Raw genomic sequence first — 21,963 nt, forward strand, 5'->3', positions numbered from 1 at the left:
TCATGATGGTGGCCAATCTGACAGGAGTGAGATGGAATCTCAATGTAGTTTTAATCTGCATTTCCCTGATGACTAGTGACGTAGAACATTTTTTTAGATGCTTATATGCCATTCGTATTTCTTCCTTTGAGAACTCTCTATTTAGCTCCATAGCCCATTTTTTGATTGGCTTGTTTGATTCCTTATTATTTAACTTTTTGAGTTCTTTGTATATCCTAGATATTAATTCTCTATCAGATATATAGCTGGCGAAGATTTTTTCCCATTCTGTAGGTTGCATCTTTGCTTTTTTCACTGTGTCCTTTGCGGTGCAAAATCTTTGTAATTTCATTAGGTCCCAGTGGTTAATCTGTGGTTTTATTGCCTGAGCAATTGGGGTTGTATTCAGAAAGTCTTTGCCAAGACCAATATGTTGAAGGGTTTCCCCTACTTTTTCCTCTAGCAGTTTCAAAGTTTCCGGTCTGATGTTAAGGTCTTTAATCCATTTGGACTTAATTCTTGTGCATGGCGAGAGAGAAGAATCTATTTTCATCCTTCTGCAGATATTTATCCAGTTTTCAAAACACCATTTGCTGAAGAGGCTGTCTCTTCTCCAATGAGTATTTTTGGCATTTTTATCGAATATCAGGTGGCTATAGCTACTTGGGCTTACATCTGGGTCCTCTATTCTGTTCCACTGATCTACATGTCTGTTTTTGTGCCAGTACCATGCTGTTTTTGTTACTATGGCTCTGTAGTATAGGTTAAAATCAGGTATGGTGATACCACCAGCCTCTTTTTTGTTGCTCAGTATTATTTTAGATATTCGAGGTTTTTTGTGATTCCAAATGAACTTTTGGATTGTTTTTTCTATTTCCATGAAGAAAGCCTTTGGAATTTTGATAGGGATTGCATTAAATGTGTAGATTGCTTTAGGTAAGATTGCCATTTTCACGATACTGATTCTTCCAATCCAGGAACAAGGGATGTTTCTCCACTTTCTAGTGTCTTCTGCAATTTCTCGCTTGAGTGTTTTAAAGTTCTCATTGTATAGATTCTTTACTTCCTTGGTTAGGTTTATTCCAAGGTATTTTATTTTTTTTTTTTTTGATGCAATTGTGAATGGGAGTGATTCTCTGATTTCATCCTCTGTGTGTTTGTTGTTAGCATATATGAAGGCTTGAACAGTATACTCTTGAATGACCATTGGGTCATTGAGGAAATCAGGGAGGAATTTCAAAGCTGCTAGAATTGAATCAATATGAAAGCATAGCCTACCAGAACTTTTCAGATATAGTGTGAAATCATTTTAAGAGGAAAGCTTATATCTATGAGTGCCTTCATTCCACCAGAAAGGTTCCAGATAAATAACCTAATGGCACACACACATGCATACTCTGCATGTACACACATACCATAAACTACATACACCAAAAAGTTCACAAAGTTGATAAATAAAAATACATGCTGCTATATTCATAGATTGGAAGAGTTATTATTGTTAAAATGTTCTGACACCTAGGCAACCTACTGATTCATTGCAATCCCTAATACAGTTCCAGTGAGTATTTTTCACAGAACTAGAAGAAAAAAACCATCACAAAGTTTACATTGAACTGTAACAATTCTCTAATAGCCAAAAGATTCTTAACCAGAGCATCACATGAACTGACTGTAAAAAATACTATAAAGCTGTAGTGATCAAAATGGCATGAATATGGGGGTAAAAACAAACACATAAACCACAGGAACAGAATAAAGATTCCAGAAATAATCCTAAACATTTATAGTCAATTGAATTTTGGCTGATGTGTCAAGAACACATAATGGAGAAAAGTGGATATCCATGTGCAGAAGAGTGATACCTGTAGCCCCCCTTCCACATTCTATCCAGGAGTCTGCTTTGGTGCCACCTTCCCAGAGACCTATTTGATGGTCCTATTGTAAGAGTCCTTTTCCTTTTCTTACTGTCTTTACAGTGTACTTACTTTGTGTTAACAAAGCTTATTTAATTGAATTCTTCAGTTGACTGTAAGGTCATTGAGATTAGGGGACCTTATTTTGTTTATTTGGCACATGAGTTGGGCCTCAGAAGGTAATGGTTAAGTGGAAATGATTGAAACAATAAATATGAGAAGACTAGACTTTGGAATCTATCTACCACTACTAGTAATGAGATTTTGGGCAAGTTATTTGACTTGTCTCAGGTTTTTTCTTCCATGAAACCATGATAGTTACAGTGTCTATTCCATTGGGTTGCTGTGAGGATTAAATTCATTAATGTAACATCATGGTACCTTTCTAAAAAAAAAAAAGAAAAACCTGTTTACCTTTTTCCTTGTTATTGTCATATTACATGAAATATTAATGCATGCTTACAAGGAATACGTGTTGACCTTTTAAAGGACTTAGATGAACCAGAATGTCCTTTTCTTTTCTTTTTCCTTAGGGAATGCAGAGAGCAACTAATGTCACCTATCAAGCCCACCATGTCAGCAGGAACAAGAGGGGTCAGGTTGTGGGGACCAGAGGTGGCTTTCGTGGTTGCACAGTTTGGCTAACAGGTAGGTTAAGAGAAAGCAAGCAGTGGGTGTGTTGGTGCACGCCTGGCATCCCGACAGTTGGGTGGCTGAGGCTGGAGGAGGATTATGACCCTGAGGCTAGCCTAGACTACATGATGAAATCTTGTAAATCTTGAAGCAAAATAATGAAGGAGAGGTGGAGACTTGGAGAGAGAATGAGAGCTCATGAGAGAGAGTGATGAGTGAGCACCAAACTTGGGCTTCTAGTAAGTAAGTAAGAGGTTTTGAGCTGTATTATATTTGGACCAAGAACAGCATATAATTTACATAGTTGCTTAATAATAGTACAGTTTTTATAATTCATTTTGGTCTTTTATCAGGTTGCTATTAAAATAAAAGGTAGAAAGAAACATATCAAGATAAACTTTTAGTAGATATGACATCCTTTTATTGGGGGGGGGGTTCAAGGTAGGGTCTCCCAGTAGCCTAGGCTGACCTGCAACTCACTATGTATTCTCAGGGTGGCCTTGAACGCACAGAAATCCTCCTACCTCTGTCTCCCAAGTGCTGGGATTAAAGGCTTGTGCCACCAAGCCCAGCATAACATCATTGTTTTCAATTCCTGGGTGTAAATAAAACCTGGATTTTGTTTATAGAAACTGACAGTTGAGTCTAGTGTGGTGGTGCATGCCTTTATCCCCAGTACATAGGAAGCTGAGGCAAGAGGATAGCCACTAGATCAAGGACCATATGACCAACATAGGGAGTTCAAGGTCATACTTGGCTAAAAGGGGTACTCTGTCTCAAAGAAGTGGGGGTGACCCTGAGGACATGGCTTAACAATTAAGTGTGTCCCTGCAAAGCCTGCTGAGCTGGGTTCATTTCCCCACGTACCCATGTAAAGCTGGACACACAGCATGGTGTAAGCATGTGGCATTCATTCGTAGTGGCTAGAGACCTGGGTGTGTCCCCCCTGCACCGGGCACACACAATTTATTTTTAAACTTTATTTTTACTTATTTATTTATTTGAGAGCAAGTGAGTATGATAGAGAAGAGAAAGAGGTGTTTGTGTATATGTGTGTGTGTGTATATATGTATACATATATACATACATATATATATGTATATATATACATATACATATATATATATATATATATATATATATATATATATATATATATATGGAGAGAGAGAGAGAGAGAGATTGGGGGGGGGGAAGAGAGAAAGAGAAAGAATGGGCGCACCAGGCCCTTCAGCTGCTGCAGACAAACTCTAGATGCATGTGCTGCCTTGTGCACCTGATTTACATATTAAAAAGAAACTTTGCTGGGCATGGTGGTACTCACCTTTAATCCAAGTACTCAGGAGACAGAGGTAGGAGGATCCTTATGAGTTCAAAGCTACCCTGAGACTACATAGTGAATTCTGGGTCAGTCTGGGCTAGAGTGAGACCCTACCTCAAGCAACCAAAAATAAAATAGAATAAAAAAAAAAACCTGGAAATGATTTTGTTGAAAAGCAACTAAAGCTGGGCATGGTGGGGCACGCCGTTAATCCCAGCACTTGGGAGGCAGAGGTAGGAGATTGCCGTGAGTTTGAGGTCACACTGTGATTACATAGTGAATTCCAGGTCAGCCTGGACCAGAGTGAGACCCTATCTCGAAACCCTCCTCCCCCCCAAAAAAGCAACTAAAGGGGCTGGAGAAATGGCTCTGTGGTTAAAGGCACTTGGTTGCAAAGCCTGGCAGCCTGGATTCGATTCTCCTGCATCCATATAAAGCCAGATGCACAAAGTGGAGCATGCGTCTGGAGTTTTTCATAGAGGAAAGAGGTCCTGGGACACTCAATTCCCTTTCACTCATTCTTTCTCTCCTAGTAAATAAATAAAATATATATTTTTTAAAGCTACTAAAGCAGAATAAAGTCTTGACATCTGTTTGAAGACATCATGAGAGGTTTGCTCACCACTGAATGGCAGACTTCAAGAGAGCTCAGTGTGATGGTTTGCTCGGGTCAACCCTTGGCTGCAGTCACACTCCCTTGGGTCACACAGAAGGTCTGTCAGGTGTACTCTTATCAGCTGGGAGTTCTGGAATACAGACTAGTGATCTCTTTAGCTTGGTGGTTTTAGGGTGCTCCCTGGGCATCCAGTAGCTCTCATTTACCAAGGTATGTGACATCGAGAAGCTCCATTCCCTCCCTCCCTCCCTCCCTCTCTCTCTTTCTTTCTTTTTTTGCTTTCTTCTTTTTCATTTTTTGTGGTAGGGTCTCACTTGTCCAGGCTGACCTGGAATTCACTGTATAGTCTCAGGCTGGCCCCAGACTCATGGTGATCCTCCTCCCTCTGCCTTCTGAGTGCTGGGATTTACATCCCATTGCTGATCAGCCTTGGAAGGCATAGACCACTCACCACATCCTTTTGTTTTCCAGTAAGTCCTCAGCCTGCCAGGTTCACGAGTAGGTCCTTACATTATACCTGTTGATAGGACAGCATCAGGGTTATATTGGAGAAGAGCTTGTATGTAGGACAGAACATTCTGTTTCAGATGTCTTTGGGAACTGCAGTCTGTTGTATTCCTTAGGTAGTACTCAAGCATAGAGCATCTGGCACACTGTTGATCCTCTTGACAAATTAATTAGCTTTTTGTGCTACCATGTTTTTCTTTAAGAGAATTGGCCCATTACACTTTTGTATTTTTATCCCTAGCTTGGCTATGAATTCCATAAATACACTCCACTGTGGCAAAGTGTTTGTGTATAAATGTGCTCTTTCTCCTAGTTGCTTAGTGAAGGAACACCATTGAAAAGGAAGGTGAGTTGAAATGGGGATATTCAATAAAATTATAAGTGGGATCCCAGGTATGTTTATCATGATGGTCTGTGAAAGGTGATTTTGTAATACTTCATTTACTTTTGTTCTTCTTCCCTTATTCAGGATAATAATTTGTGCATGTGACCTTAAAAACGTATAGACTGGAGAGACAGTTCAGCAGCTAAAGGTGCTTGCTTGCAAAGCCTGCTGGTCCTTGTTCAGTTCCCTAGTACCCAAGCAAAGTCAGATGTGCAAAGTGGCCATACATCTGGAGTTTGTTTGCAGTGGCAAGAAGCCCTGCAGTGCCCATATATATATTCTCTGTTTCTTTCTTTCTCCTTCTCTTCCTGAAAATAAAATTTAAAAAAGCCATATAACTTTTAAAAAAACTTTTATTTATTTGAGAGTGACAATCAGAGAGAGAAAGTGGCAGATAGATACATAGATAGATAGATGATGGGGGGGGGGTGGAAAGAATGGGTGCGCCAGGGCCTCCAGCCTCTGCAAACGAACTCCAGACCTGTGCACTCCCTTGTGCATCTGGCTAACATCGGTCCTGGGGAATCGAGCCTCGAACTGGGGTCCTTAGTCCTCACAGGCAAGCTCTTATTAACCACTGAGCCATCTCTCTAGCCTGTCACATAGCTTTTATTATTATTATTATTATTATTATTATTATTATTATTAATTTATTTTTAAGGTGGAGCCTTGCTCTAACTCAGGCTGACCTAGAACTCACTGTGTAGTCTCAGGGTGGCCTTGAACTCATAGAGATCCTTCTACCTCTGCCTCCCAAGTTCTGGGATTAAAGGTGTGCACCACCATATCCAGCTTCATATAGTTTTAAAGAGTGTTTATGAGGACAAAGTGAATAAATCTGCCTTACATAATGAAGGCACCAAAATTCGCTAATCCTCTTTGAAGCTCATTGATATAGATGTTATCAAAAATGTATGCTAACCCCTCTCACCCACAAAATTCCTGAAATGCTAATTATGTGTCAACTACAGATGTTTTTATAGGTAAGAGGTATTTCTTTAAAAAATACTGCATCAGAGGGTTTCTGAGAGACTGCTGCTATGAATAAGGAGTACAGTTAGCTTTGCTGGTCTTTGTTACTCGTTGTTACTCTTCCAACTGTACATATGATGCTGTTTGCGCTGTTCTCATCTAGGCCTGTCTGGAGCCGGGAAGACCACAGTGAGCATGGCTTTGGAGGAGTACTTGGTTTGCCATGGCATTCCGTGCTACACTTTGGATGGTGACAATATCCGTCAAGGTCTCAATAAAAACCTCGGCTTTAGTCCTGAAGACAGAGAAGAGAATGTGCGACGCATTGCAGAAGTCGCCAAGCTGTTTGCAGATGCTGGCCTAGTGTGTATCACTAGTTTTATATCGCCTTATACACAGGTGTGTGACTTTGTGCCACTGTTGTTGTGACTTCATTTAAACACTGGTGTGTGCTTTGAGATCCTCAGTATTACCTTTTTCTCCCAGATCCAAATAACCTAAAATAATTCTGCGCTGTGTTTTTTCTGAGTAAACCTGTTTCAGTTAAAACTATTCAGACCTCCATATATAATAAAGTTGTTGAGTGAAACCACTTACTAGATTCTTTTAAGCTTCAGTTTTCTGTTCAATAAATCCCTTATCAATACCTGATAAGTATTAGACCAAAGGACAATTGAATTATGTCCAGAGCTGAGAATCAGTCAGTAGGCTTTGCAAGCAAGTGTATTTAACCAATGAGCCATCTCCCTAGTCCACTCTCCCCCCCTTTTTAGAGACAGCCAAGTTTCTTAACATTTTCACTTGACATGTCCTTCCATGACCCTTTGTTCACAAGTTTTTGCTCTGTGTCTCATCACAGTCTTCCCCTTATTTTAGATGCTATAGCAATACTAAATCATGCAGTTACATTTCTCTGGAAAAAAACTCAGGTGGTGTCTCACCTCAGGAGTTTTATTGTTTTCCCTTCCCAGAAGGTACTCTTTCTCCTGTCCTCAGAATCATTGATTTCTGTCTGTATTTTGAGGTTTAGGTGAGGTATCTGGCCTCTGGGCCACCTTTCTTCCTCCCTCAGGCTTTCTTGGGCACCTGTCTTTGGTGCCCTCTCTATTTTACTTTTAACTAATTTTTTTAAAAGGTATTTTGTTGGTTTATTTGCAAGAGAGAGGGAGGGGATATATGAATGAGTGCATCATGGCCTTTTGCCACTTTAAACGAAACTCCAGATCATGTACCACTTTCTGCCTCTGGCTTTACATCAGTATTGGGGAATGAACCCAGGTTGTTAGGCTTTGCAGGTAAGTGCCCAACTGCTGGGCCATCTCTCCACCTCCTTCACTCATTTTTTTAAAATTTATTTATTTATTTGAGAGCAACAGACACAGAGAGAAAGACAGATAGAGGGAGAGAGAGAGAATGGGCGAGCCAGGGCTTCCAGCCTCTGCAAACGAACTCCAGACATGTGCGCCCCCTTGTGCATCTGGCTAATGTGGGACCTGGGGAACTGAGCCTCGAACCAGGGTCCTTAGGCTTCACAGGCAAGCGCTTAACCGCTAAGCCATCTCTCCAGCCCCTTCACTCATTTTTTTAATCTTTCTATTGATTGACAACTTCTGTAAGTATAGACAATAAAACCCTAATAATTCCATCCCTCCATTCCTATTCCTCCTCTGAAATCCACCCTCCATCAAATCCCATCCCCCCTCTCATTAGTATGTCTTTTATTTTGATATCATCGTTTTTCCCTCCTACTATTAACTCATTACTTTATAATCTCCCAGTTGCTTGGTCGTAGTGCTCATAGTAGCAGAGATCATCATGTAATACTAACTGTTGTGAAGTGCTTTTATGTGGACTAATACATGTAACTCTCATATTGTGATTAGGAGGCAGCCGTTAGGAAAGTATGGAATCACATCCTTTTCTGGTAGAGCAAGGATTTATATCCAGACAGTGTGTCTGTAGGATTCTTATTCTGTCCGCCATACCTCATTACCTCCAGACTCCACTGGTTCCTTGAGAGCCAGAATGATGTCTTAAATTTATCTTTGTAATATTGATAACCAAACCCAGCTCTGAAATATAGTAAGTGTCTAGTGTTTATTGGATGACATCCCATGGAAGGGTGGCTTCCCTTAGGAATCTTAGATAACTAGCAACTTGAGTCATTAAAATTAGGGTTTTTGGAATGGGCTGAGTTCTCAGGTCTAACTGATGGCCTTGGTCAGTGCACTTAGCCTTCTCGGCTTGAGTGATGCCTACCTCCCGGGTTACAGCTAGGTCTCGATAAGTCACGGATATGCTGTGGTGCCTAGTGTATGTTTAGTGTCAAATAATGGAATAAACAGCGCTAGCACAATTCTAGTACTGCATTGGAAACACATTATGATGCTTACACAGGCTTCTTATTCACAAAACCTGATCTGCAACAGTGATGAGTTATCAGAGGTATTAATTACAGAGGCTCATTAATTGAATCATGGCAGTACTTAAGCTCCCTGAGGACTAGCTATTTTTTATTTCTCTGAAAACCTAAGGATCAGTATCAGAGTATCATTTTCAAATGTATCAGGTTAAATGTGTAAACAGAATGGTAGTTGTTTAGTTTCTGAGTCCTTGGATATGAAAAGCTTTTCAGGAAACATAATGTTCTTGTAGCTATGCAATTTGCAACTCTCAGAAAATGGTAATGTCAATATAACCTAATTTGGAGAGCTACCAGTTGAGATCTAGGTATCCAAAAGTACAAGTCGATCTGTCCTTTTAACTTCCTTGTTTCCATAGTATGGTACAAAATCTTTGTCCCTGTAAAAGCACTGAGAATGAAGTTTTGATTATATTTAGGATATGTCAGATTCCATGGTAACATGGGTTGGACCGTAATGTAGGTTATACGTATTTTCTCTCCATGCATGATCATGTATATTCAAGAGAATTGGAAGGGAGGCTTTTTATCTATCACTAAACTGAACATCTTAATTCTAAAAGCAACATTATAGCTCCTATCCTTAGTGGGTTGGTAGTCTGGTAGGAGCACAGAATGTGAAATTATAATATCTTGAGGCAAATGATTGGGTAATGTACATGAAAGATGCTTTAGAGGTTCACATAGCAGGTTCTGCTGCTTAAAACAAGCCAGATGAATCAGCACCCCAGTTAGACAAGGGAGAATACCTCCTACACAGCGGGGATAGTACAGAGTTGCAGTGGAACTATGAGCAGAGTTTGTACTTTGGGGCTGCAAGCTACCTCGCCTGCTGCAGCTTCCATGCAGTTGAGGAGGGGGGTGAAGTCAGAGTAGTTTGATTCCACCCTGCTTAGAACTTTGCCCACAGCAGCTTGAGATGATGGCAGGGAATGTTGTCATTGGGCGTGTGTTTGGTGAGCAGGCTGGTTTCGTGGTGGGAGACGCGTCAAGAGGCACCTGAATTCAAGAAGCAACAGTGGGTATAGAAGAGGTAGGACATATTCAGGGCCTCCTCAGCCCCATACCTTGCTGATTGCTGATTTGAGAGGAGGTGTTTAGGGATGGCAGTTTATTATTAGTATTTATTTATGTGAGAGAGGGAGAGAAAGAGGCAGATACAGAGAGAATACAGGCACACTAAGGACTCTAGCCACTGCAAATGAACTCCGGACACAGGCACCACCTTGTGCATCTGGCTTACGTGAGTACTGGGAATCGAACCTGGTTCCTTAGGCTTTGGCAAATACCTTAATCGCTAAGTAATCTCTCTAGCCCAAGGGATGGCAGTTTCTGAATAGAGGATAGTGTGATAGAAGCATGGGCATCTGGTCAGAGAGGAAGTTGGCATGTTGGTCATAGGACCTTAAGGCAGGTGGCAAGGGCGAAAGGAGCTATGGGAAGAGAATGGTGGGAGCAGCTGGCCTGAGCCGTGACCAACAGCGCTGTGCTTGGAACCAGAGTGGGCATGCGTGGCACTTGCCCATGAGAATGGCAAGGAGAGGGGAGCTCGCCAGGGAGAAGTGGATTTCAGTTAAGGTTAGAAAAGACAAGGTTGACTTTCAGAAGATAAAGTGTCCCAGAGGCTGGAGCAGGGGAGAAGGCAGAATGTGATGATGCTGGCTGACAACGGGGTGGGTGGTGGTGGAGGGTCAGGAGTCACAAGAAAGGAAAGTTCTGGCAGTGCTCGCAGAAGGGCTGCAGAGCGTGTGTTGGACTGGGAGTTCAGCTGCCCTCAAGGTTGTGGAGGGACCCCTTGTGAAATTTATTTCCTGCAACTGAGGGAGACCATAGGGCTGGTTGCCACCTGCCTTCAGCTGGGCTGGGGCACAGGATTCCCTTAGTTCTCATGGAAATCCACTGCTTCCTCCTGGATTCCTGTGTCCTAGGTTTGCAGAACATGTGCCTTTTAAGGTTGTTATGAAAAATGCATGTTAACCTAATGATTTCTTGGATCCATTTATCAGTTTATATTTTGTAAAATATAAATCAGATTTTGTGGCTGGAGAGACGACTCAGTGGTTCATGGGTACTTGCTTGCAAAGTCTGAAGGCCCATGTTCGGTGTCCTGATACCTGCATCAAGCCATGTGCCTGGAGTTCATTTTCCGTGGTGGGATGCCGTGGCACTCCCACACTCCCTGTCTCTCTAGGTATACCTCATTGTCTCTCCCTGTCTCAAATAAAGACAAAAATATATAAAAAATCAAATTTTATTTACTAATGGTATTGAATTATAATTTTGTGTATTTTAATATATGCTATGTTAAGTTCTGAATTTTTGTAACTCATTCTTTTTTTAAAATTTATTTATTTAATTTTTATTAACATTTTTCATGATTATAAAAAAATCCCATGGTAATACCCTCCCTCCTCATTCTTTTTTTTAAAGCAGAGCATCTTTAAAAAAAAATATTTTGCCGGGCGTGGTGGCGCATGCTTTTAATCCCAGTACTCGGGAGGCAGAGGTAGGAGGATCGCCGTGAGTTCGAGGCCACCCTGAGACTCCATAGTGAATTCCAGGTCAGCCTGGGCTAGCGTGAGAACTTACCTCGAAAAAACAAAAAAAAATTTTTTTTTAAATTGTTTATTTATTAGAGACAGAGGGAGAGAAAGAGAGCGTGAGAATGGGTGCACTGGGGCCTCTAGCCACTGCAAACGAACTCCAGATGCATATGCCACCATGTACATCTGGCTTATGTGGGACCTGGAGAATGGAACCAGGGCCCTTAGGCTTCGCAGGCATGCGCCTTAACTGCTAAGCCATCTCTCCAGCCTGTAACTCATTCTTTTTTATTTTCATTTAAATTTTTTTATTTATTTATTTGAGAAAGGGAAAGAGGCAGGGAGAGGGAGAGGGAGGGAGAGAGAGAGAGAGGGAGGGAGGGAGGAGAGAGAGAGAGAGAGAGAGAGAGAGAGAGAGAGAGAGAGAGAGAGAGGGGGGGGGGAGGGAGAGGGAGAGGGAGAGGGAGAGAGAGATAATGGGCTCTCCTTCCAGCCACTGCAGTGAACTCCAGGTGCATGTGCCACTTTGTGCATGTGGCTTATGTGGGTTACTGGGGAACCTAACCCGGGTCCTTTGGCTTTGCAGGCAAGCGCCTTAGCTGTGAACAGCAGCACCATGCAGGCCTTAGCTTAGATCGCTAAGCCATCTTTTCCTTTCCAGCCCATCATTCTTGATACTAATATAATACATTCACCTTGTTCATTCACTTTTTATTGTTTTGTGCCATGTCTTTTTTTAAAGGATCGCAACAATGCACGACAGATTCACGAGGGTGCAAGCTTGCCCTTTTTTGAAGTGTTTGTTGATGCTCCTCTGCATGTTTGTGAGCAGAGAGATGTCAAGGGGCTCTACAAGAAAGCACGGGCTGGGGAAATTAAAGGCAAGTAATATTTTCTTCCCAGTTTCTCTTTCTCTTTACGTGGATATTTTATCTTCTCATCTGGGTCTGAGAGACTAGACGTGTGTAAATGACTTGGGCCTGTTGTGGAAGGCAAGTAGGTCTTACCAAACTGCTCTCTCTGCCAAGCTTAGTAGCAGTACCTGGCATTGAGCATTTATGGGTGCTGGTGGTCGTGTTGTAGTCCTGCCTAAAGACAGATGGGCTTTGAGAGGTTGTGGAAACTTCCTTCATCCAGTCAGGTTGCTAGAATTGGATTGAAACCTCCTTCATCCAATCAGGTTGTAAGAGTTGGATTGAAACCTCCTTCATTCAATCAGGTTGCTAGAATTGGATTGGAAACCACCTTCATCCAATCAGGTTGCTAGAATTGGATTGGAAACCTCCTTCACCCAGTCACGTTGCTAGAATTGGATTGAAACCTCCTTCATCCAGTCAGGTTGCAAGAGTTGGATTGCTAGCTGTCACCGCCTCTGCTTTGTTCTGGTGAAAGTGCAGAATGTTCCATTTGGGAAAAGCGCTTGAGTTCTGACCTTTTGCAGCGGCATGAAGCCCTGACACACCTATGCGCTCTATCTCTGCCTCTTTTCCCTCAAGTAAATAAATAAAATATTTTAAAAAAACACATGAGCCGGGTGTGGTGGTGCACGCCTTTAATCCCAGCACTCGGGAGGCAGAGGTAGGAGGATTGCCGTGAGTTCGAGGCCACCCTGAGACTCCATAGTGAATTCCAGGTCAGCCTGGGCTAGAGTGAGACCCTACCTCGAAAAACCAAAAAAAAAAAAACCAACCAACCAACCAAACAAACAAAAACACATGAATTTATGGAGAGCATCTGATTCAATCCACCCTAGATAGCATCTTGAACATTAATTATTTTATTTTGATGGCCAGGGTTGTGTTCTGTTTTCAGGTCTCAGTTCTTGGAATGGTCCTTTCCTATTCTATAAAGGATAGTTGAATTAGACTGGATTAACACTGATTCTAGCAAAAACATACCCGTTGCTTTTTAGGCTTTGTGATCTATTCTCCATTTCAACTGTGCTGGACATTGGACATTGAAGGTTAAGGTTAGAGTCCATCTCTGCTGTTGTGTTTGATAGAAATTGTATTATTTATGCTATAAGTATCCTTTGATAATAATCTTGTTCTGTTCTTGCTAGTGGAAACAGGACACACTGGTATTTAAAACTAGATTGAAGGTAGATTATTCAGTGAACACTGTTTGGGTGTGTGTGACTGAGGTGAGTAACTTTTGTTTGTCCTCTCAACAGAGAGTTATGAACACGAGCTTCTGGGAGATCTATGAATTCTAGATTTTTAGTATTCACTTTCTAGTCCAGAAAAGGAAAAGAGAGATTGTGAGCACAATGCTTGTTATTCTGGGCTCTTCTGTATTTGGGCCTTGGAACACTTTAGCAGTTGAGGTAAATTCTGCCTGCCCCGGTGCCATGTGCTTTTGAAAGCACAGCCGATGTCCTTCATGCCATCTTGGACCTCACCTCCCTGATCAAGGCCACTGGCTGTCATCTCTCTCATCCATTAAGCTGGCACTTTCTTGCCTGGGAAAGAGCTGTCTGTCTGAGCAGCATCGCTGGTGACAGTGGGAGCGGGAGCCGATTGGCCCTTTAGCTCCAGTGCGTCACTCTCTAGTGGTGAGCAGCATTCACTTTAGCTTTACGTATAGAAATGTGACACAGTGGAACCAAATGATGTGCCTAAAAAGCCCAAACCTTTTACTTACTTTAGCTGTCATTGACTGTCGTTTAAGAAGGGTGAGTTGATGAAGAGGTACACTTGTCTGCCTGGCTGGAACAAGCAGTGTGGGCGGTGCTTGCGTTGGAGTTACTTTTGTGTTGCAGGGATAAAGCACCTGACCAAAAGCAGCTGAGGAGAGGAAAGTCTTTATTTTGGCTTACAGTCTCTAGGGGCAGCCTCATGATGGCAGGGGGAAAGCATGGTGGGAACAGAGACTGGACATCACCTCTGCCACAGCAGGTGGCACACATCAGCAAGAACGTGGGCCCAACTCTGGGAAGCGGCAGCTGCTTGTCACACCCCTAGACCCACCTCCAACAGCACACCTCCTCTCAAGTCTCTGCCTCCCAGATTGCTGCCAGCTGGAAACCAAACATTCAGAATACACGAGCTGGGACTGGAGCGATGGCTCAGCTGTTGAAGGCACTTGATTATTCAGTCTCAAAGCCTGGCAGCCCAGGTTTGATTCCCCAATATCCACATGGAGCCAGATACACAAAGTAGTGCGTGTGTCTGGAGTTCCTTTTGCAGTGGCGTGAAGCCCTGCCACACCTATGCTTCTCTTTCTCTGCCTCTTTTCCCTCAAGTAAATAAATAAGGTATTTTAAAAAACACATGAATTTATGGAGAGCATCTGATTCAATCCACCCTAGATAGCAACTTGAACATTATTTTATTCTATATTTTATGTTTTTGTGTTTTGAGGTAGGATTTCACTGTAGTCCAGGCTGACCTGGAACTTACTCTGTAGTCCCAGGCTGGTCTTGAACTTATAGTGATCCTCTTTTTTTTTTTTTAATTTTTATTTATTTATTTATTTATTTTAATTTAATTTATTAGTTTTCTTTTCAGTAAATACAGGCAGTTTGGTACCATTGTTTAGGCTCATCTGTGATCTACCCCCTCCTATTGGACCCTCCTTGTTGATGAAAATGGGTCGTGCATTGTGGAGTTAGCCCCCAGGTATTGGTATGATAAATGTCTCTGCAAATCATGACCCAACATGTGACTCTGACATTGTTTCCGCCCCCTCTTCCTCAAAATTTCCCTGAGCCAGGTTGGGTTCATTTTTGGTCTGCTTCAGTGCTGAGGTGTTGGGGGCCTCTGAGGCTCTGGCTCTCTGATTTGGTAGGAGTTGATTTTTCTCTGCGTTGATCTCCTTCCCCTTTGTGCTGGTATCTGGTTCACAGGAAAACATCACCCTTGCTTGTTTCGCCAGTTGTCCTTAGTTTCAGTTGTGCCCCTTTTGAGGTATGTTGGGGCAGCTGTCTTCTTAGGATCTGCATCTATCTGGAAAAGAGAAGCAGATTCTCCAATGGAGAGTAAGTTAGCACCCAGAAAATTGAGATAACACTTACTTTTTTGATAGACAGTTTGATAGGTGTAGGCCCTCTTATACCCCGTGATTGATGGTAGCTTGATATTGGAGAGTGGGCTTGTGTTTGGGTATGGTTCTGACTTGTTTCCCAGCTCCAGCTATGGGTCTAGTACCACTGAGTGGATCAGTTAGCCAAATCAAGAGCAATTGATTCCTCACCATGGCTGTATACCACTATTGCACTTGTGTGGGCATCACATCAGGTTATTTGTTGCTAATTAGGTTAAACAATGCGTTGCTTGGACAGATCTTGGTCATTTCCCCCAGCCGCCTGTGTAGCGCCTTCTGGCACTAGACACGCTGACTGTCTGGGGACTGACTCTCTCCTGGCTTCCAGCCATGTCATTCCATTTTACGCGTCAGCTATGTATGGAGTCTTCAGCAATAGAGTCTTACCACTGGCCTTTGGTGGGTCATCAAGTACTCTGACAGAAGTCTGTCATTGTTTTGGGAAACCTTGTAGATTTCTCTGATCAAAAGCTCATTGTGGATGGTAGGCCCAAGCTGGAAGTGGGGGTTACAGGTCAGTGTCCATTAAGAAATTGAGGAAAAATATAACTAATATACAAGGGTTAGAGAGGGGAGAGATAGAGGGGAGAGGGGGAGAGGGAGGGAGGGAAGATGTAGGAGATTTAGGTCAGTCTTGATCCTACCCTCTCCAGGGTCTTGTGGTTCAGGTGTTTCCTGTAAGGGTCTAGTGAAGGTTCAGCCATTTGGTCTGTCTTTTAGGAAGTAGAATTTTATGGTACCATTGCTGTTTGGGTCCAGATTACTGTTTTCCACCCTTCGATGCCCTCCCCGCCCTCCCATCCATCCTATTGTCTAGTCCATGAGGTGCTTGCTGGGTATGTAAGGTATCTTGGGTAGATTCAGGTTAGGTGTTGTAGATGAGTGAGACTATGTGTTGATTTTTTTTCTGTGATTGGGTAAGTTCGCTGAGAATGATCTGTTCCAGGTTCAACCATTTTTCCTCAAATTTCTTTATGCCGTTTTTTCTTACTGTATAGCGATCCTCTTACCTATGCCTCCCGAGTGCTGGGATTCAAGGTGTGAACATTTTTGTGTTTGAAATTCAGCACACTGTGTGCCCCAGAGCATAATACCTGTCATACATTTGGATAGAAGGGAGGAAGAATGGGATGTATGTAGCACACATTTCTCAGAGCTTTCTTTTTGTAAGGTATACATTTGGTATAGGGATACAAACAAAGATGAATAAAATCAAATCCAAATGACCCAGGACCACTTATGATTTCTTTGTACTTTCCCAAGTATTGCAGTCAGGTTTGCATTGCTGGTAGAATCACCCAACTAAGAGCAGCTTGTAGGAAAAAGAGGTTTATTTTGTCTTACAGGCTCGAGGGGAAACTCCAAGATGGCAGGGGAAAATGATTGCATGGCAGAGGGTGGACATCACCCCCTGGCTAACATAAGGTGGACAATAGTAACAGGAGAGTGTGCCAAACACTGGCATGGGGACACTGGCTATAACACCCATAAGCCTGCCCCCAACGATACACTCCCTCCAGGAGGCATTAATTCCCAAATCTCTATCAGCTGGGAACCTAGCATTCAGAACACCTAAGTTTATGGGGGACACCTGAATCAAACCACCATATTCCACCCCTGGCCCCATAAACTGATAACCATACATGATTTAAAATGAAATGCATTCATCCAACTTTAAAAGTTTCCATAGGCTTTACCAATCCTAATGATCAGACATCCCCATAATCCAAGGTCTTTTAACTGAGCCATAATACCAAAGAATCTCCAAAAACCCATAATGGCACAGAATAAACATTCACACTGTAAAACGTGGCAGTGGACATAGCAAAGAAATATTAAATCAAGATTTAAAGCAAACAGGGAAAACATCAAACTCTAGCTCCAAGTCCAACAACTCTAGTCAATGACAAGTCTCCAAGTCCAATAATTCTAACCAGCAACAAGTCTCTGGAATTACAATTCTGCCCTTCCAGCTAGGCTACTCACAGTCCTGAGAAAGCTTCATTGGGGCTGGCAGCTTTCCTTAGCAGCCATCTTGTGGTCCCGGCATCTCCACAGGGTCTTCACTGCAATCCACAGTTCATTCTCGGCTCCATTGGCTCTCTATGCAGGCGTCCAGCAAACCTGCTTCACACTGCCCATGGCCCTAACCATTGAGCAATCTCTCCAGCCCACAAACTGATTTATTTTTATGGTAGTAGAGTTTCTGAGTGTGGAGTAGCTTTTTTTTTTTTTTTTTTTTTTTTCTTCCCAGGGGTCAGGGTCTTATTCTAGCCAGGCTGATCTTGGATTCACAAACTTACAGTGATCCTCCTATCTCAGTCTCCTCAGTACTAAGATTATAGGTATAATGTACCATGCATGATTTAAGTTGATTTTTAAAAAATACTATATATAGTATAAAAATAAATAATATATAAATAATATAAAAGTAATATATATAAATTTATATATATATTTGAGAAAGAGAGCTAGAAAGAAAAGGAAGGGAGGGAAGGAAGGAGAGAGTGGGTGGGGGATAGTCATGTGCTGTTGACAGCTTCATGCTGTTGGGATGAACCTCCAAAGCAGACACAGTTTATAGGAGGAATGGAATTTATTTTAGGCTTACAGATCCAGGAGAAATTTCATCATGGAAAAAAGGGAAAACCTACTACAAAGAGCAAAAATTAGCAGCTAAACAGTAGGGAACCAAGGCAGAGCTCAAAGCACTCTGCATTCCATAGGCCGGGATTCAGATTCCACCCCAATAACACTTTAGGGTCGGACCCCAGGGTCTACCCACAATGACACCTCTTCCAGCTGGCAGCTGGAAGATGCCTGCAGCTGTGCTATGGAGATAAAAAGAAGCACAAGATGGTTTACACATAGGAGCTGCAATATAGATCTTGACCTTGAAACAGTACAAAAACTACAGTGACAGCACAAGACCGTGCAGTATAAGATATAACCAGTGTAAAAGTTTATGAAGTAGAGGATATGACTTTCGGGGTAGGGCTTTCTAAGTTTCCTCTCCCCAGTTTCCACCTCACATCTTCCAGTGGCTTCACTGGTCTCTTTATCAGGGTTGTCACATGTATCTCAGCAACAGCTCTTGGAACTGTGTGTACTTAATGACCCACTCCATGTATTTTTTTTATGTCTCCGAAACCAGTATCAGGTATGCAGGACACAGTCCTATTCTCAATTCAGGGAAATAAATTGTGGCCTTGGAGGGCAGAGTCCTTCCTTTCTAATGAGTTTGCACTGTTACCATTTAGTCTTCACCTCAGGCATTCTCTCCATTGTTTCACTGTAAAACAAATGGTTGATCTTCCTTAAAACTCCTAATGTGTTTGACAGTAGCAGCTTCAGTAACATAAAACCAGTCTCTGTACCTGTAAATTTTACACTTATTTGAATTTCTTTAATTTCAAGTTTTATATCTATCAATTTCATTTCTTTAGCCAAGCACATCAGTCCATTACAAATTCAACCTTAATCAAACTCTCCTGGCATCTTGGCAGCAGAATGCCCCCAGCCCTTATGCCAGTAGTCCAGTTCCAACAAAATTCTTTATAGTCTTTCCTTCCCCTTAAAAGGTTCATAAGCAAAGCCTCCAAATATAATTCTCTTTGCACTTAGTATTTTCAAATTCACTAAAGTAGTCCATAAAACTTGGCTTGCTACTCTGGCCATATCATCAGTTGCAAGCACCAAGTCTATGTCTATTCCTCCAAAACAAAAATTACAAAAGACCAAAATCCACATGGTCAGATTCATTGAGCAGCAACACCCACTCCTGGTACCATTTTTTTTTTTTTTTTGGTCATAGTCAGTGTCATATTGTTGGGATGAACCTCCAAACCAGACACAGTTTATAGGAGAAATGGAATTTATTTCAGTCTTACAGATCCCGGGAAAGTTCTATAATGGCAAAAAGGAGAAAATCCATCACCAAAAAGAACAAAAAAAACCTGGTGTACAAACAGCAGGTAACCCATGTAAAATTCAAACATTTTTTATGCCTTAGTCTTAAATTCAAATGTGCCCCCAATAACATCTTAGGGCTGGATCACAGGATCTATTTACAGCGACACCTCCTCCAGTTGGTGGCTAGAGATCAAATTTACAAACTTTAATAAACTCCTAAATCTATTGAGGACATTCATTTAAACATCCACAGCATGTCAGTGCTACAGACAAATTCCAGAGCTTCATATGCATGTGACACTTTGTACGTCTGACTTCACATGGGTACTGGGGAATCAAAATCCAGACTGGTAGGTAGGCTTAGCAAGCAAGTGCCTTTCAATGCTGAGTCATCTTCCCAGCTCTTTTTATAAAAAATATTTATTTGTAAGTGTTGGGGTCGGGGGAGAGAACAAGAGAACATGAGCATGTCAGGGTAGGGTTTCTTGGCTGCTGCAAACTCCAGACACCTGCATCACTTTGTGTATCTGGCTTTATGTGGGTAATGGGGAATTGAACCCATGCTGTTAGACCTTGCAAGGAAACACCTTTAATTGCTGTCAACTCTCCAGCCCAGTTTTTCTAACTTTAAAATTTATTTATTTACTTGAGAGAGAGGGATCGGAGGGAGGGAGGGCATGCCAGGGTCTCCTGCCACTGCACATGAGCTCCAGACACATGTACCACTTTGTGAATATACCTTTATGTGGGTACTGGGGAATCAATCCCAAGTCTTCAGGCTTTGTAAGCAAGCACATTTTATTACTGTGCTACATTTCTAGCCCCAAGTTTTTGAGCTTTGTTTTTTGTTCCATAGTGCTGGTCATTCAAACTCAGGGCTTCATGTATGCTACACATCACTTTGCCTTTGAACTTCCCTAGCCTAGGTTTATTATTATTATTATTATTTTTCAAGGTAGGGTCTCTCTCTAGCTCAGGTTGACCTGGAATTCACTGTGTAGTGTCAGGGTGCCCTCGAACTCTCAGCGATCCTCCTACCTCTGCCTCCTGAGTGCTGGGATTAAAGGCGTGCGCCACCATGCCAGACTTTTTTTTTTCTTTTTTTTTAATTTGTTTTTTTCAAGGTAGGATTTTGCTGTAGCCCAGGCTGACCTGGAATTCACTATATACTCTTAGAGTGGCCTTGATCTCATGGTGATCCTCCTACCTCTGCCTCCTGTGTACTAGAATTAAAGGCGTGTGCCACAATGCTGGGCCTGAGTATTTTTTTCTTAAATATTTTATGTATTTATTTATTTTAATTACTTTATTTGATAGAGGGAAAGAAGGAGAGAGAGAGAGAGAGAGGGGGGAGGGAGGGAGGGAGGGAGGGAGAGAGGGAGAGAATGGGTGCACTGTGGCTTCCAGCCATTGCAAGTGAACTCCAGGTGCATGCACCACCTTGTGCTTCTGGCTTATGTGGGTACTGGGGAATCAAACCAAGGTCCTTTGGCTTTGCAGGCAAGCGCCTTAACTTAAGTCATCTCTCCAGCCCTTTATTTATTTATTTGATGCAGACACACACACACACACACACAAGAGAGAGAGGGTGCCAGGGCCTCTAGCTGTTGCAAATGAACTGCAGATGTTTGAGCCACCTTGTGCATCTAGCTTTACGTGGATACTGGGGACTTGAACCTGGGTCCTTTGGCTTTGCAGTTGTTGCAGTCAGGTTCACATTGCTGGCAGAAAGCACCTGACCCAGAGTAGCTTGTTGGGAGTAGGGTGGGGGGAAGGGTTTATTTTGGCTTACAGATTTGATGGGAAGCTCCATGATGGCAGGGGAAAATGATGACATGAGCAGAGGGTTGACATCACCTCCTGGCCAACATCAGGTGGACAACAGTAACAGGAGAGTGTGCCAAACACTGGTAAGAGGAAACTGGGTATAACACCCAGAAGCCTTTCCCCCAACAACACGCTGATTCTGGGAGGCATGAATTCTCAAGTCTTAATCAGCTGGGAACCTAGGATTTGGAATACCTAAGTTTATGGGGGACACCTTAACCAAACCACTGCAGCCAAGTGCCTTAACTGCTAAGCCATCTCTCCAGCCAAATGTACTTTGATTATAGTTTCGTCACATCCTTTTCTTGTGCCCACTCCCCCATACTTTGTCCACTCAACCCCCTCCTCCCTTTAAACCAGTCCTAGTACCTCTTTGATGTTTTTCTTGATTTTATTTTTGCTGCTGTTCATCATCCATGACATGTTTATGGGTCCAGTGTTGTCCTTTACTTGTTACAATGGTATTCACACATTCCCTCGGTATGTGGTTTTCAGAGTTGTGAGTGGTAAACATTCGTGAACAAACAACATTGTTTACATTCAAGGAAACTTGGCCTTTATGGACCTCTGTGTGACATTTGCTAGATAGTAAATTAGTCCCTATGCTAGTCATTTTAATATCCAAACTATTTTCATGACTGCTGCTCAAGTAATTTACTGATTTTTTTCATTTTTTATTGTTTGTAACTTCATATATGCATATCATGTATTTTGATGATATTTACACCCCTGATACCCCCATTCTCTTTTCTAACTAGTCCCCTTTTCTACTTTTGTGTCTATCAATTACTTTCTTATTGCTGTCAACAACTACCAGAGCGGAAACAACTTGGAGGGTTTAATTTGGTTTGCAGTTTCGGGGGCAACTTCATGGGTACGGTAGGTG

General features: G+C 42.2%; 1 protein-coding gene across 3 annotated transcripts in view; it reads left to right on the top strand.

The window, feature by feature from the left end:
• The window catches only part of Papss1 (3'-phosphoadenosine 5'-phosphosulfate synthase 1), a 116,067-nt gene that overhangs the window by 14,924 nt on the left and 79,180 nt on the right, over positions 1-21,963 (top strand). For all 3 annotated transcript variants that reach the window (XM_004671433.2, XM_045143272.1, XM_045143273.1), the window contains 3 exons: positions 2,429-2,543; positions 6,493-6,728; positions 12,037-12,175. In XM_004671433.2, the coding sequence (XP_004671490.1) occupies positions 2,429-2,543; positions 6,493-6,728; positions 12,037-12,175 (490 nt within the window). The remainder of the gene's footprint in view (positions 1-2,428; positions 2,544-6,492; positions 6,729-12,036; positions 12,176-21,963) is intronic.

Source organism: Jaculus jaculus, chromosome 2 (genome assembly GCF_020740685.1).
Source record: "Jaculus jaculus isolate mJacJac1 chromosome 2, mJacJac1.mat.Y.cur, whole genome shotgun sequence".
NCBI classification, from domain to species: domain Eukaryota; kingdom Metazoa; phylum Chordata; class Mammalia; order Rodentia; family Dipodidae; genus Jaculus; species Jaculus jaculus.